We start from the raw sequence: 15,582 nt of genomic DNA on the forward strand, positions 1-15,582 counted from the left end.
GGCCAGCTGTGTGCCAGGGCATCCGTGCCGAGCGTGCCGCCGGTCAGGGAATAGAACCACTGGCAGTGGGCAGTTTCTGGGGAGGCAAACAGGTCTACCTGGGCCTCGCCGAAATGCTGCCAAATCAGCTGGACCGCCTGGGGGTGGAGCCGCCACTCGCCCGCAAGTGGAGGCTGCCGTGAGAGCTCGTCGGCTGCACGGTTGAGCACACCTGGGACATGAGTGGCCCGAAGGGACCTCAGATGCTTCTGACTCCACAGCAAGAGATGGGCGAGTTGCGACATGCGGCGGGAGTGTAGACCACCTTGGCGGTTGATGTACGCAACGGCCGCAGTACTGTCCGAGCGGACTAGTACGTGCTTGTCTGACAGCAGCTCCTTGAAGCGGCCCAGTGCAAGACGTACTGCTAGCAACTCCAGGCAATTGATATGCCAATGCAGTTGAGGCCCCGTCCACAGACCCGACGCTGCATGCCCGTTGTACGTGGCCCCCCATCCGGTGGCGGAGGCATCTGTGGAGACCACAGCGTGCCTGGACACCTGTTCCAGGGGCACTCCTGCCCGCAGGAACGAGGGGTCCGACCACCGGATGAGGGTGCGTCAGCAGCTGTGTGTCACGGGGACACGGAGCGTACCGCGCTGCCACGCCCATCTCGGGACCCGGCCACGGAGCCAGTGTTGAAGCGGCCTCATATGGAGCAATCCGAGCGGCGTTACCGTGGCTGCAGATGCCATATGCCCCAGGAGCCTCTGAAATAGTTTCAGTGGGGCTGCTGTCCTGCGCTTGATCTTGCTCAGGCAGGTCAACACCGACTGGACGCTTTCCTTGGTGAGGCGCGCAGTCCGGGCGACCGAGTCTAGCTCGAGACCGAGATAAGATATCCTCTGCCCGGGGGAGAGTTTGCTCTTGTCCCAGTTGACCCGAAGCCCCAACCGGCTGAGGTGAGCTAAAACCATACCCCATACCTAGAGGTCGGAGAAACTGCTCTTTTTGTGAAAAAGTGGGTACCGCTGGTCTCCGGAGAGCCAGGGGCGGTGGACAGACAACGTTCACAAATTCCCCCCGGCCCTCCTCCGGGGGTGGAAGAGATGATGGAACTCTCTCCCGAAGAGCTGGATCCTTCCCCTCCAGGTTGCCCGTCTCAGGATCGTGACTTCATCGATCGCTTACCACCTGGCTTGGCTGAGACAGGCTGGGCACCACGACTGCGCCCGGCACTCTGCTGTTTGGCGGGTGTAGGCTGCTGCTTCACCGACTTAGCAGAGGCGGAGGACGGCGCAGGCGGGCGCCCTCGGCGACGAGCGGGCTGAGGCTGAGCCGCCGGCGACAGGGTGGAGGCAGCAGCGGACCGCCGGGGCATGACATGTTTAATGGCCTCAGCCTGCTTCTGTGCGGCGGAGAACTGTTGGGCGAAGCTCTCCACCGCGTCGCCGAAAAGGCCGACCGGGGACACGGGGGAGTCCAGGAACCGATGTTTATCGGTTTCCCTCATGTCCGCCAGGGTCAGCCAGAGGTGGCGCTGCTGGACTACGAGCGTAGACATCGCATGACCAACAGAACACGCTGTCACCTTCGACGCTCGGAGAGCGAGGTCAGTGGCAGCACGCAGCTCCCCCAGCAGCTGTTGGTCAAGCCCTCCCTGGGGCATTTCCGATAGCGCTTTTGCTTGGTACACCTGCAAAAGGGCCATGGCATGCAGGGCGGAGGCAGCTTGTCCACAGGCTCTGTAAGCTTTCTCCGTCAGTCCTGAGGAGAATTTACAGGCCCGGGACGGGAGACGCGGTTCACCGCGCCAGCCGGTGGCCATTGGACACAGCTGCATCGCAACAGACCGCTCGACTGGGGGAATCCGATCGTAACCCTTAGCCTCTCTGCCATCCAGGGAGGTGAAGGCGGACGAGGGGCCAGTTCTAGCATGAGCGCTATACGGCGTTCGCCAGAATCTGGTCACCTCATCGTGCACCTCCGGGAAGAATGGCATCGGGGCGGGGCGCTGGGGTTGACCAGCGCGACCGGCCCCGAGGTACCAATCATCGAGCCGAGAGGGACAGGGTGGAGGGTTCCACACGAGCCCGACACTCTCGGCCGCCCGGGAAAGCACAGCCATCAACTCGGGATCGGCCTCGGGCGGTGCTACCGTCCTGGAGGGCGGCAACAGAGCCGAGTCTTCATCTCCCGAGGATTCGGGCTCACCTTCCGATGCTGAGATCGACATCTGATCCGCAGTAGGTGCACCAAAGGTAACGGCTGGACAGTCCGTAGAGGGCCCAGCGGAAACTGATGGCGGCACGACGGGTTGCAGTGCTGCTGAGGCGGCAGGGGCCCGAGGAGTGGAGCTCAGCGGGGAAGCCCTGACGGTGATCCTCAGGTCACCCTGCCTACACACCGTCGAACCGTCATTCCGGCCGGAGCCGAAAAAAACGGCTGAACGGGGCATAGGGGAGGGGACCCCCGCTACCTGAGATTTCAGGAACGAGAGTCTAGACCTCGGCACTGCGATAGTCATGTTCCTGCAATGGGAACATGAGCTATCCACAAAAGCTGCTTCAGCGTGCTGAACGCCCAAACACGTGATGCAGCGATTGTGCCCATCAGCAGGGACCAGGGAACGACCGCACCCAGTAACGCACAGACGAAATGACATCTTTGTAAAGACGCAGAGTTCGTCTGTGAAGCTCTTTCAGAAGGGGAATTACAGCTCTCTCGTGCTGAAGCACGCAGGGAGTGTCACGATGTGTTCGGGTACACCACTCCTCGAACACAACGCAGGAACCGGCCGAAATCGCAACCGCTCTTTCTACAGCATGCTCAATGGGGCAAAGGGTTGCTGTGAAAACAGCAGTTTAGAGCTCAATGCTCAGGCTCCTGGAGAAACTCGCGACCTCGCTGCTGTGCTGTAACGCCAACAGAAAGTGCTGCACCACTTCAAAGGCTGAAGAACACTCTGACTTAAACAGTCTTGAAAGCTGAAGAGACCAACCGGTTGGCTCCAAAGCGAAAGACAGAGTGCGATTGCATCTGCTTCCTATTTATATACTCCTGTCGGGGGCGGTGCGCATTATGCAAATATCGCACGCCAATTCCATTGGCTTGTTTTAGTTTACTCGAAGCTGATAGGGCTCTCTAGCGATATCCCAATTCGTCGGTCACTACTGACGTACGTCGAATGTGACCGACTGAAAGGGAACAACAGTTAACCTTCATAATGAGGGTGAGCAGAAAGACACTCAATACATTATGTAAAACAAGACAGTCAAAATTAGTCATCCTTATCATTTTTACCTAGATGTAAACTTGTCAGATACAGTTGACTGCAGAATTACTTTAAAACTTTGCTTTCTGAAAGCCAGAATGATTGAAACTTATTATTTTTTTTTCTTTTCCGTACTCTGGGATGTTGTTTCACACAGAGTTAAATATATAGAGTAAGTGTACAATAACCCATGAATTTAAATTCGACAGATAATATTTTTTCTTTAGAGAGTTTCACGGTTTGTGTAACATTAGCAGCTCATTATTAGCTGTGTGATAACATAGTCACGCAAAAGGCTAGTCATATTATGGCACTTTTCCACTGTCTGCATGGCATGTCATACACCGATCGGTCTGCGCAGCACCACTTCAAGAAGACCACACCTTTTGTTTTGTTTTCTCACCTCTCTTTCTCACTCTCTCTCTCTCTCTAAAGAGGAAACTGCATTCATGGCCATATTTAGACCCGGTTTCACAGACAGGGCTTAGCCTAAATCAGGATTAGGCCTTAGTTCAATTAGGGCATTTAAAAGATTGGTTCACTTCAGAATTAAAAGTTCCTAATAATTTACTCAGCCCCATGTCATGTTCATGTCTTTCTTTCTTCAGTCGAAAAGAAATGAAGGTTTTTGAGGAAAACATTCCTGGATTTTTCTCCTTATAGTGGACTTCAATGGGGTTCAACAGGCTGAAGGTCAAAATGTCAGTTTCAGTGCAGCTTCAAAGAGCTCTACAGATGAGGAATAAGGGTCTTATCTAGTGAAATGATCAGTCATTTTCTACAAAAAAAACAACAACAAAAAAAATGACTGAGGGTCAGGGTACTTCATCAGAGATGACATTAGACTAAAGTAATAAATGTGAAACTGCTGAAACTATATTCAAATGCTCATCTTGCACAGAGCAGCAGAAAACAGTGATGTCATCGTCCAGCTCAGTTCAGTTCACATATAATAGTGTCAATGCAGGCAGATCACCAATATTGTTGAATATTAAATATGCATATTTGAAAACATTTTAACATTACATCTTTACAGACTGAGTTTCATGAGTTTAACTTTTATTACTTTAGTCTAATGTCATCTCTGATGAAATACCCTGTTGCTATTTTAAACTCTGCTTCTGCTATATCAGCACTGGCTGAAGTGTCATATATCCTCATGGTAAATATAAGGTGTTGATCTCATAAAAACCCACTGCTGGTTTCATCCTGATCATTTGTCACTGGTCATGTTGGCGAAACGGGTAAGAGCATCATATACTAATTGATCTTTACATTGAAACATGTTATAGGGGAAACATGGGGCTAGTTCACACAGTAACTATAAGGTTTAAGGTCAGCAGTTCAAGTGGTTTTAAATTGGTTCAAAACTTTACATTAAAAATTACATTATTACTGTATATTTTAAGATCTGTTGAGTATCAAATGAACACTATAAAGCCACAGTGACATACATTAAGACATGAGTTAAGTACCCGATGAAGTAGATCTGAAAGCTGTGTGCTCAAACCGTCAGTCGATGAACCAAATCTTTTCTTTGATGAGAAATAACAAACATGATGTTCATTACCTTTTGATACCCAAAACTTTAAAGGTGCCCTAGAATCAAAAATTGAATTTACTTCGGCATAGTTGAATAACAAGAGTTTAGTACATGGAAATGACATACAGAGAGTCTCAAACTCCATTGTTTGTTTCCTCCTTCTTATATAAATATCATTTGTTTAAAAGACCTCCAAAGAACAGGCGAATCTCAACATAACACCAACTGTTACGTAACAGTCGGGATCATTAATATGTACGACCCCAATATTTGCATATGCCAGCTCAAGTTCAAGGCATTAGACAAGGGCAGCCAGTATTAACGTCTGGATCTGTGGGGCGGGGCAGGGAGCGCGAGGATTTAAAGGGGCCGCAGCCTGAATCGGTGCATAGTTAATGATGCCCCAAAATAGGCAGTTAAAAAAATTAATTAGAAAAAATCTATGGGGTATTTTGAGCTGAAACTTCACAGACACATTCAGGGGACACCTTAGACTTATATTACATCTTGTGAAAACTGGTTCTAGGGCACCTTTAAAGACTGTCCAAAATGCTCAATATTATCAGCTTCTGTCTTTTATGTTCCTGTAACTTTCTGTTTGTCTATTATTTAAAAAAAAACAGACATGTTGATTTGCTTTATCAATGCAGAAATGTTTTCTGAAAACACCTGCAATTGCTGATAAAGAAGCAACTCTATAATAGTCAAGGGTCACGGGTGACAGACTCTTGTGTGTCTTATTTGGTGTTGTTTGTCTACCTGCTTGTGACGTCTCGTCACATTATTGGTTAGATACAAGAGTGCTTCACGACGCAATCATGCAGAGGCGTTCCCAAAGCATATGACGCAGCGTTGACAGTTCCCATGAAATGTTCCCATGTTCCCAGAACCAACACTGAATATTTAGAGAATGTATCACAAAATTCTGTTAGGTGGGTACATGTTTATAATTCTGAACCCTTCCTGCGTCTCCTCTGGTTTCTTCAGTCCCTGTTCGCTTTAATAGTGCCTGTTTACATCATTATTGTTTTTTGTTTGTTTGGTTTTGTTTAGGTTTTTTTCCTCTTCAGGCTACTATTTATATGGAAGTGAATGATGTTTTTTATATCAATTCTGATGGGTCAGTTTCAGAAAGCTGGATTAACATTCTTCTGGGCTTGAAAGAATGAAAGTTTTCTGAAAGCTCCCAGATGTACCACATGGCCGCTGTACCACCTGACCGCTGTAGATAGAACAGCTCAGAATAATAATGTCACGTGTTGTCATCGAAACATTCCGGTAAATACGAGGTGGCGTGAACGCAGCATTATGCACATTAGTAAGTAACTCCTCTGATCACCTGGTTGCCTCTAATGGACCATAACTGATGTACACGTGACACAATGATCAAAGGTGTCCAGTAGGGGGCGATAGACAAAAGTGGACAAAAATTTACTTTTTTTTCTAAAGGCAAAAACATCAACTAATCTTCATAATAAAAGTGAAACATTCAGTGAAATATTCATATTCACATTTAAATAACTTAAAGAAAATATCATTATTTTTCTTTAGTTAGTAGTTCGGTGATTTTATCTTGTTGAGAGAGGAACAATGATATTACCGTGACTGTGTGTAAAAACAGTGTTAACCACAGTCAATAAAAACTGATGATTGTTTCTATAGATGAAGCTCATATAGCACATGATTCCTGACATGAGAAATATCTTCTGAACATCTAATGATCAGTTCATTTACACACACTGATGTTGAGCATTAATAATCTTCAGATGAGCAAAGATCTTAATAACACTAAGAGCTGTTTAGAGTGATGAACAGACACTGTTTATGAGTATATGAGTGATGATTTATGCTGTATTATAGATATATTTGATGCTGATGTTGGTCAGAATGGCTCCTGCTCTTCCTCTGATCTTTCTGCTCATGATTCACGGTGAGTCTCTGTTTCATTCATATTTTTAAATGTCATTTTATTTTCAAAGAACCCATAATGAGCAATAAATGAACAGTTTTCTGTGGTATGTTGGTGTGTTTCTTTTGAAACAGGAAGTTTGGGTGTCAGTGGGCTTGTTCATTCTATAAATATCCAATAGTTTTTAGTTACGTCACAGTCTTGAACATCAATTGCTAATTTTGTACTGTCTAGTCAGTGTCAGGTGGTTTAGGGGAGGGACTTTCTCACTCATCAGAGCATTTGATTGGACAAACATCAGTGTATCACCAGACAGAAGATCGTGTGGAGATATTGTAGAGGTTTATGTGTCAAAGGACTTTGTTTGCATAGAAGATCTCAGAGCTGACTGACATGAACTAAAAGGCATAAAATTCACATTTTAAAAATTCACATTTTAAATAATTTATGAAAGATAAAAATGCATGATAAGATAAAAAACAATTTGAACAACTGTGTCACTTAGACAAAAAGAGACATCAAGAATCAGCATATGAATCTCAACAATAGTGACAGTCAAAAGCTTCATGCCACAATGCATGCTGGGTACCTATAGTCTTTGTGCAGTGAGTGCACTTTGACCTCACATTGTGACCATAGTATGAACACACAGTAAGGTTACAGTTTTATCTCATTGTGACCACATCACGAGTATCCTGGGAACTCATGCTGAGATCACTGTGAGATCAAATTGTTGACAGGGATGTTATAAACATGACATTCATTATGTGAATGTAAACTGGGTGAGTGAGTCTGAGCCCTGAACATTATCAGGAAGCTTATTCCAGAGAGCCAAATGTGAAAACGCTCTCCCTCCTTTAGTGGACTTAGATATCCTAGAAACAACCAGAAGCTCAGAGTTTTGTGATCTTAAAGAGCGTGAAGGATTGTAGGGCGATAGAAGATCAGTTAAATACACATGAGCTAAACCGTTTAGGGCCTTATAGGTCATTAGCAATACTTTATAATTGATACAGAACTTATTAGGTAACCAGTGTAGAGATGATAACATTGGTGTTATCCCTGCAAAAAAGCCTGCACTGGCCCTTTACGGGTCCACTTATGCCGAGTTCAGACTGCACGATTTTCAAAGTAGTCGGGTCACTGTTCTTTTCACACTGCATGACTATCTTGGCCAGCATTCAGTCGCTGCTGTGTTCAAACTGCACGATGGATCGGAGACAGAAGGTTTCACACTGCATGACTTTACAATAGGAAGAATCGCCGACAACTCTGTCTGGCACGCAAACTACGTTTCACAACCAAACACACGCGAGATGTGACAAGGAAACAACGCGCTCAAGACCAGAGTGTCCTGTGTCTCAATCAGCTCCCTAGGTCATGAATCAGTATATAATGAAAGTGAATGTGGCTGATACCCTGATCAGTGCCCTGACTACTGAACTAGGGAGCTGATTGAGACACACGGTGGGATTATTATTAAAAATAGTAGTCCGCAAGAAGCTTGAAATACGAATTGCCTGTGCGCTGATTTGCAGCGAAAAACAACATAAAGAAAAGAAGAATATGGAGAAGGAAATGTTTGGGGAGACGCGAAGAACAAGGATTGTGTGTTCTGCAATGACAGTTGGAGCAAAATACATAACTTTTCAATGTGCTGCTGTTGATGGTCAAGCAAATGTTTGTGCTTTGCTTCTGTATGATAAAATTGTAATGTTTATCTGAAACGAAGCCATGCTTGCTGATATTTTGGTCTATAACTCCTCCCGGAACTCCCCGCTGCTCTGTATCTTGCTCTCTCATTGGCTGTCGGTCATCGCCGATGTAGTTTTCAGTCAGAACACTTTTCACACTGCAGGATTTTGAATCGCCGACAGGTCCAGATATTTAGCATGCCAAATATCTCACGGGCGTCGGCGACTCTCTCAGATCACGTCTTTGCTCACTGCGTGATTGTCACTCGCGTGAACGAGCACCGATTTGCCTGTGATTTCGGGCATTTGTCGGCGATTTCTCAAAACCTGTCGGCGAGCCAAAATCGGGGCTAAAATCGTGCAGTCTGAACTCGGCTTTAGGGCTGTCAGCGCAGGACCCCTGAGAATTTGCTCATTGGCAAAACGTTGGCCCTTTAACGGTGGCCCTGCATGAGCAGCCTTCACTTAACCTCCAGGAAGCCTTACTGCTGTTTTATTGAAAATAATGAAGTTTGAAGTCACTGTTATGGAGGTAAGAGCTTGCTTTAGTTGGGTTGGGTTTATTTGGTTAAAAATGATCCAAAACCAATTTTTGAGCAAGTAACCAGCCAGTGTTCAAAACTATCTACTTAGCTCGATTCACAACGGTAAGCCTGTAATAATGTTTTGTAATAAATCGATACTTAAATTCAAGCATGCAGATGTTTGTCTTTGCGTCTTTACGTCACGTCTGTAAACAGAAAGAAAGGAGTCCCAGCTAGACTATTATGCATATAGGATGCTGCTGATAGTGGATCATTAGCCTTTTCTCACAGCAGCTCCAATAATTAAACTTATCATTTTGATGGCGGATTATAATCCAGAAAGGTCCAAATGACAACTGGAGATTCACCCGTAGTCAAAAGCAAAAGACTTGCAGAGTGGATGCAGAAATTGAAATCTACAGGTAATGCTAATTCACACTAAATACACAGTCATGCAATGCTGATGTTAGCATTAACAATTTGAGAACAAAGTATAGCAGTAATAATAATTTGCACGGTTTGGCATGATCCGAGCTAAGCGATCGTTAAATTTAATCATCATTGGCAGCACGATTTATTGTAGGCCTAATGCTTTCCCCTCAGTTGGTCAGGACAAAAGTGGCAGAAATGTTACTTACTTGTTCAGATGACATTTTCCGCTGAAAAATCCTACTTTGGTCATACTTCAAGTCTACTGTCTGTGATTCTGAAGTACAGGATCCACTGATGTGGTGACTGACAGCAAACACTAGATTCATCTGCGCTGAGGAGCCGTGCCAATGCACAACCAAAATAAAGATAACAATTCTGCATATGACTGCAATTGCAGATTTCAAACAGAGATGGCGACAAAGAGGCAAATCTTACGGACAACAGCTTTAATGTTTCTCTGGTTGCTGTAACTGTGTGTTTCTGAAGCACATTTGTTATAGCAAAAGTTTTGAAAACAACACATGATCTTCATGATCTTCTTTGCTAATATATATATGTATATATATATATATATATATATATATATATATATATATATATATATATATATATAAAACAAAAGAAAACAAAAAAAAACAAAAAGAATCACGCACACTATCAACTTACAAAACCGTAATATATATATATATATTACATATATATTACATATTATATATATTACATATTTATATATTTATATAATTACATATTATATATATAAAACAAGCTACTAGTCACAAAAAACAAAAAACAAAAAACAAACAATCAAACAAAAAACTAAAAACATTACAAATATTATAGTAGGACAGAATTTCATGCAGTGGTATTCTAAGGCTACTATAATGTCATTAAAACAGCGCTAAGACTGTTTTCATGGTCCATTGTAAATGATAAAACACTTTCATCTTGATGAATTCTGTGTTTCAGGGGTTTCTAGTGCTGATTGGGGTGTGAGTTACAGTCCTTCACACATCTGTGCACTAAAGGACTCATCAGTGATAATGAACTGCACTTATACATACCCTACTGGACATCAGATCATGAAAGTGTTCTGGACCAAAAACCCTGTAAAGGGTGAAGAGCCTCCAGATCTGTCTGAGGACCCTGAATACAGTCAGAGGCTTCAGTATCTTGGAGATAAACAGCAGAACTGCACCATCAGACTGAGTCATGTGACACTGAATGATTCACACGAGTACTATTTCAGATTCATCACTGATATAACAGAAGGAAGATGGACTGGTGTTCCAGGAGTGAATCTTACTGTCACAGGTGATTTTCATGAGGTTTCTCTCTTCTTTCATGATCACAGAGAGCGAGCAACAACACCCGGACTCTGTTCTTATCATTCTCGGGGACTTTAATAAAGCGGTTCTCTCACGTAAACTTCCAAAATACAGACAGCATGTTACTTGTCCCTCCAAAGACAGTAATACACTGGATCACTGTTACACAGCAATAAAGGATGCATATCACTCTGTCCCACGGGCAGCTTTGGGGCTCTCTGATCACTGTTTAGTTCATCTCATACCGACCTACAGGCAGAAACTGAAATCAGCTTAACCTGTGGCAAAGACTGTAAAGAGATGGACCACTGAAACAGAGCGGGCTTTACAAGCCTGTTTCGAATGGACTGATTGGAGTGTTTTTGAAGCTGCTGCCACCGATCTGGACGAGCTCACAGAGACTGTTACATCATATATCAGTTTCTGTGAGGATCTGTGCATTCCTACAAAGACTCATTTATCTTACAACAACGACAAACCCTGGTTCACTGCAAAACTCAGCCAGCTCCGTCAGGCCAAAGAAGATGCTCGCAGAAAAGGGGACAGAGTATTGTACAAACAGGCCAAATACACACTGGAAAAGGAGATCAGAGTGGCAAAGAGGAATTATTCTGATAAACTTCGGAATCAGTTCTCTTCTAATGACACAGCTTCAGTGTGGAAAGGTCTGAAAGTTATCACCAACTACAAGACACCATCCCCCAGCTCTGTGGAGAATCAACAACTGGCAGACGATCTGAATGGGTTTTATTGCAGGTTTGAAAAATCACCATTCACACCTCCATCAACCCCCCTCTCCCCCACACCTGCAATTCAGTTCAGTGAAGATGACGTGTGCCAGGTCTTCAGAAAGAACAAGAGAAGAAAGGCACCAGGCCCAGACAGCGTTTCACCAGCCTGTCTGAAAACCTGCGCTTACCAGCTGGCCCCCATCTTCACACAGATCTTCAACAGATCACTGGAGCTGTGCGAAGTCCCCTCCTGCTTCAAACGCTCCACCATCATCCCCGTCCCAAAGAAACCCAAAATTACTGGACTAAATGACTACAGACCTGTGGCTCTAACGTTTGTGGCCATGAAGTCATTTGAAAGACTGGTTCTGGCTTTTCTGAAGGACATCACTGGACCCTTACTGGACCCCCTGCAGTGTGCTTACCGAGCAAACAGGTCTGTGGATGATGCAGTCAATATGGGACTGCATTATGTTCTCCAGCATCTGGACAGACCAGGGACTTATGTGAGGATCCTGTTTGTGGACTTCAGCTCTGCTTTTAACACCATCGTCCCATCACTCCTCCAGCCTAAACTAACTCAGCTCTCCGTGCCCACCTCTGTCTGTCAGTGGATCACCAGCTTCCTGACAGACAGGCAGCAGCTAGTGAGGCTGGGAAAATTCTCATCCAGCACCCTCACCATCAGCACCGGCACCCCTCAGGGCTGTGTTCTCTCCCCACTGCTCTTCTTCCTCTACACCAAAGACTGCACCTCTAAAGACCGCTCTGTCAGGCTCCTGAAGTTTGCAGATGACACCACACTGATCGGCCTCATCCAGGAGGGTGACGAGTCTGCTTATAGACTGGAGGTTGAACAGCTGGCTGTCTGGTGCAGTCTTAACAACCTGGAGCTCAACACGCTCAAGACAGTGGAGATGACCGTGGACTTCAGGAGAAACCCCCCTGCTCTTCCCCCACTCACCATCATGAACAGCACTGTGACTGCAGTGGAGTCATTCAGGTTCCTGGGCACCACCATCTCCCAGGACCTGAAGTGGGACAACCACATCGAGTCCATTGTGAAAAAGGCCCAGCAGAGGTTGTACTTCCTTCGCCAGCTGAGGAAGTTCAACCTGCCACAGGAGCTGCTGAAACAGTTCTACTCTGCCATCATCGAATCCATCCTCTGCACTTCAATTACCGTCTGGTTCAGCTCAGCTACCAAATCTGACCTCAGAAGACTACAGAGGGTAGTCCGGTCTGCTGAGCGAATCATTGGCACAACCCTCCCCACTCTCCAAGAACTGTACTTATCCAGAGTGAGAAAAAGGGCAAAGAAGATCACTCTGTACCCCTCACATCCAGCACACTCCCTCTTTGAACTGTTGCCATCCGGTCGACGCTACAGAGCCCTGAGCACCAGAACGACCAGACACAAGAACAGTTTCTTCCCTCAAGCAATCCATTTCATGAACACTTGACAAACACGGAACACACAACACGATTACACTTTATTTACTTAAAACACTTATTTATATCTCAATTTGCACACATAATTGTACATACAATTGTCTATAATATATATTGTCTTTTGCTTTTTTTGCACTTTGTCTATCTTGTAAATTTGTATATTATTATTTTATTCTTTTTATTATGTGTCTTGTCTTGTCGCTGTTACTCTGTTGCACTGTGGAGCTTCTGTCACTAAAACAAATTCCTAGTATGTGTAAACAACATACCTGGCAATAAAGCTCTTTCTGATTCTGATTCTGATTCTTCTGTGCATTATGTTGAATAATAATCAGTGTATGACAGCAGCACTAGATATAATGTGTGTGTTGTGTTCAGATCTTCAGGTGGAGTCTCCTGAGAGAGTGACAGAGGGAGATTCAGTCCGTCTGACATGTAAAAGCAGCTGCACTCTGACTGACAGAGCAACATTCATCTGGTACAGAAACTCACAGCCATTAACTGAGAGAAGAGACAGAAACAATGAACTCCTGCTGCAGTCAGTCAGAAGAGAGGATGCAGGCAGATATAGCTGTGCTGTACACGGACACAATCACATCTCTCCTGCTGTTCAGATCAATGTCACGTGTGAGTACAGATTCATTTGTTCTTTTTATGTATTGAGTTTATGTTTGGAAATACACTTTCATTTGTCTGTTATTAGATCCTCCCAGGAACGTCTCAGTGTTGATAAACAGATCTGGTGAAATAGTGTCAGGAGATTCAGTGACTCTGATCTGCAGCAGTGATTCAAACCCTCCTGCTCTGAACTTCAGCTGGTTTAAGGGAGGAACGTTTGTAGGATCTGGAAGAATCTTCAGCATCTCAAAGATCAGCTCTGATGACAGTGGAGAATACAAGTGCAGATCCATCAATGAACATGGAGAGAAATACTCTGATAATGTGACTTTAATCATCATGTGTGAGTTAAAAATGGTTCAGTAACTGTAGTAACCAAATAAACAAATTAATAGATTAACAATCGCAAAACATTAATTTACATATTGTTTTAGACCCTCCCAGGAGCGTCTCAGTGTTGATAACTGGATCTGGTGAAATAGTGTCAGGAGATTCAGTGACTCTGATCTGCAGCAGTGATTCAAACCCTCCTGCTCTGAACTTCAGCTGGTTTAAGGAGAATGAAAGCTCAGCTGTTGGATCTGGACAGAGTTTCAGTGCACTACAGAGTGGACGCTTCTACTGTCAGGCTCACAATCAACATGGATCTCAGAGATCAGACGCTGTAACTGTCACAGGTGAAGCTTTTATTAACACACTCCTGTATCTTCACATCATTCATCAGTTTGGAGAGTTAATCATGATGATCTTCCTCTTTCAGTTCATCATGGTGCTGGTAGGAATGTGATTGTGATCGCAGCGACATCTGGAGGATTATTCTTCATCATCATCATCATCATCATCATCATCATCATAATGTGAGCACAATATAAAACCTAGAGCGGTAGTATACATTCACCTTTGGTCTAATGTGGAAGAAAATGGCTCATTAGTGTTTGATTATTAGTAATCTTTTAAAAACAGCATTCATATTTTCTCTTAAATTAATATATTTTTCCATACTGTTAATGTCTGTCATTATAACAGAAAGAAACGAAGGAGTGATAAAACTGAAGATCTCACAGTGAAACAGGTAAATCATTCAGACACACGACTTTACAGAAGCAGAAAATCAATCGATCAGCTGTTATCTGTGTTTCAGACTGAAACTGAACAGACTGATGGCAAACTAACATTATCAGTGTCTTTATTAACACAATCCAGAAAAAAATGTTCATTAACTAATATTTCCTTTTCTTTAGATCAGTGATTCTCAAACTGTCAGTGTGAATGTTTCACTTAAAACACTCTTCTGTCCTTTTCTTCTCCTACAATCAAGTGTGAATCAGTGAAATATTTCGAAAAATATTGTTCTGATGTGGCGCCTGATCTGAAAAGTTTGAGACAAACTGCTCTAGACTGAGAATCAAACTGATTTACATGTTTTAATTAATAATTACTTCTTTTGCATCACAGAGAGTTTCAGTCCATGACGAGCCTCTTTCTGAACCGGATTCAGCCAATGACTCTCTCTATGCCAGTGTGAAACCAAAGAGATTCAGAGGAAAAACTCCTGAATCCAGAGAGACTGAGGAGATCCAGTACGCAACTGTCCAACATCACAGAAAGAAAGACACGAAGAGAGAAGAGGAGAATGAAAACCAGTACGACAATATAAGAGTTCATCAGTCCGATGCTGCCGTGAAGTGAGAAAAAACAACTTCATATCGCCTGTAACAGTATTTCTTTTTTTCTGTTTTTAGGCAATCGGTTGTTGAAACTGTGGAAGACGCATCAGTGATCTACAGCAGCGTCAAATGAGAGACAGACCGTCATGAAGCCTGTGTTCAGACATCAATCTGGACTGCTGGGAAATGGAGGATTGGATAGTTGTGCAATAATTTACCCATCTGTTCCAACCACAACCAATACACACAGGTTCAACACCCACATTAAGACTTATTTGTTCTCTTTGACTCTTTGTTTGTTTCTTCTGTATTTAATGTGTGTGTGTGTTAATGGTTTCTTTTTAAGTTTGAATATAATATTTTAATGTAGACTTTGGTGTATTATATGTTTTGGTCTATATTATTTGTTATATGTCAGTATTTTTGGTCTTCAG

General features: G+C 43.9%; 2 protein-coding genes across 3 annotated transcripts in view; one reads left to right on the forward strand and one right to left on the reverse strand.

Annotated features, from left to right (window-relative positions):
• LOC137031582 (galectin-9-like) overlaps positions 1-15,582 on the reverse strand; it is a 112,042-nt gene that overhangs the window by 30,193 nt on the left and 66,267 nt on the right. The window lies entirely within an intron of this gene.
• On the forward strand, positions 6,672-15,281 carry LOC137032430 (B-cell receptor CD22-like). Its single transcript, XM_067404191.1, has 9 exons — positions 6,672-6,730; positions 10,332-10,666; positions 13,242-13,490; positions 13,567-13,824; positions 13,916-14,158; positions 14,242-14,338; positions 14,508-14,553; positions 14,937-15,166; positions 15,224-15,281. The coding sequence occupies exons 1-9, from the start codon at positions 6,672-6,674 to the stop codon at positions 15,279-15,281; spliced, it is 1,575 nt and encodes a 524-aa protein (XP_067260292.1).

The sequence above is a fragment of the Chanodichthys erythropterus genome, chromosome 12, assembly GCF_024489055.1.
Source record: "Chanodichthys erythropterus isolate Z2021 chromosome 12, ASM2448905v1, whole genome shotgun sequence".
NCBI lineage: Eukaryota > Metazoa > Chordata > Actinopteri > Cypriniformes > Xenocyprididae > Chanodichthys > Chanodichthys erythropterus.

Bases quoted from the DNA above. Each gene is read 5' to 3' on its own strand.
- LOC137032430 (XM_067404191.1), top strand. From the start codon at position 6,672: ATGTTGGTCAGAATGGCTCCTGCTCTTCCTCTGATCTTTCTGCTCATG. The intron at 6,731-10,331 runs GTCTCTGTTTCA...AGGGGTTTCTAG, and splicing joins CTGCTCATGATTCACGGTGA to TGCTGATTGGGGTGTGAGTT. The intron at 14,159-14,241 runs GTGAAGCTTTTA...TTCCTCTTTCAG, and splicing joins AGACGCTGTAACTGTCACAG to TTCATCATGGTGCTGGTAGG.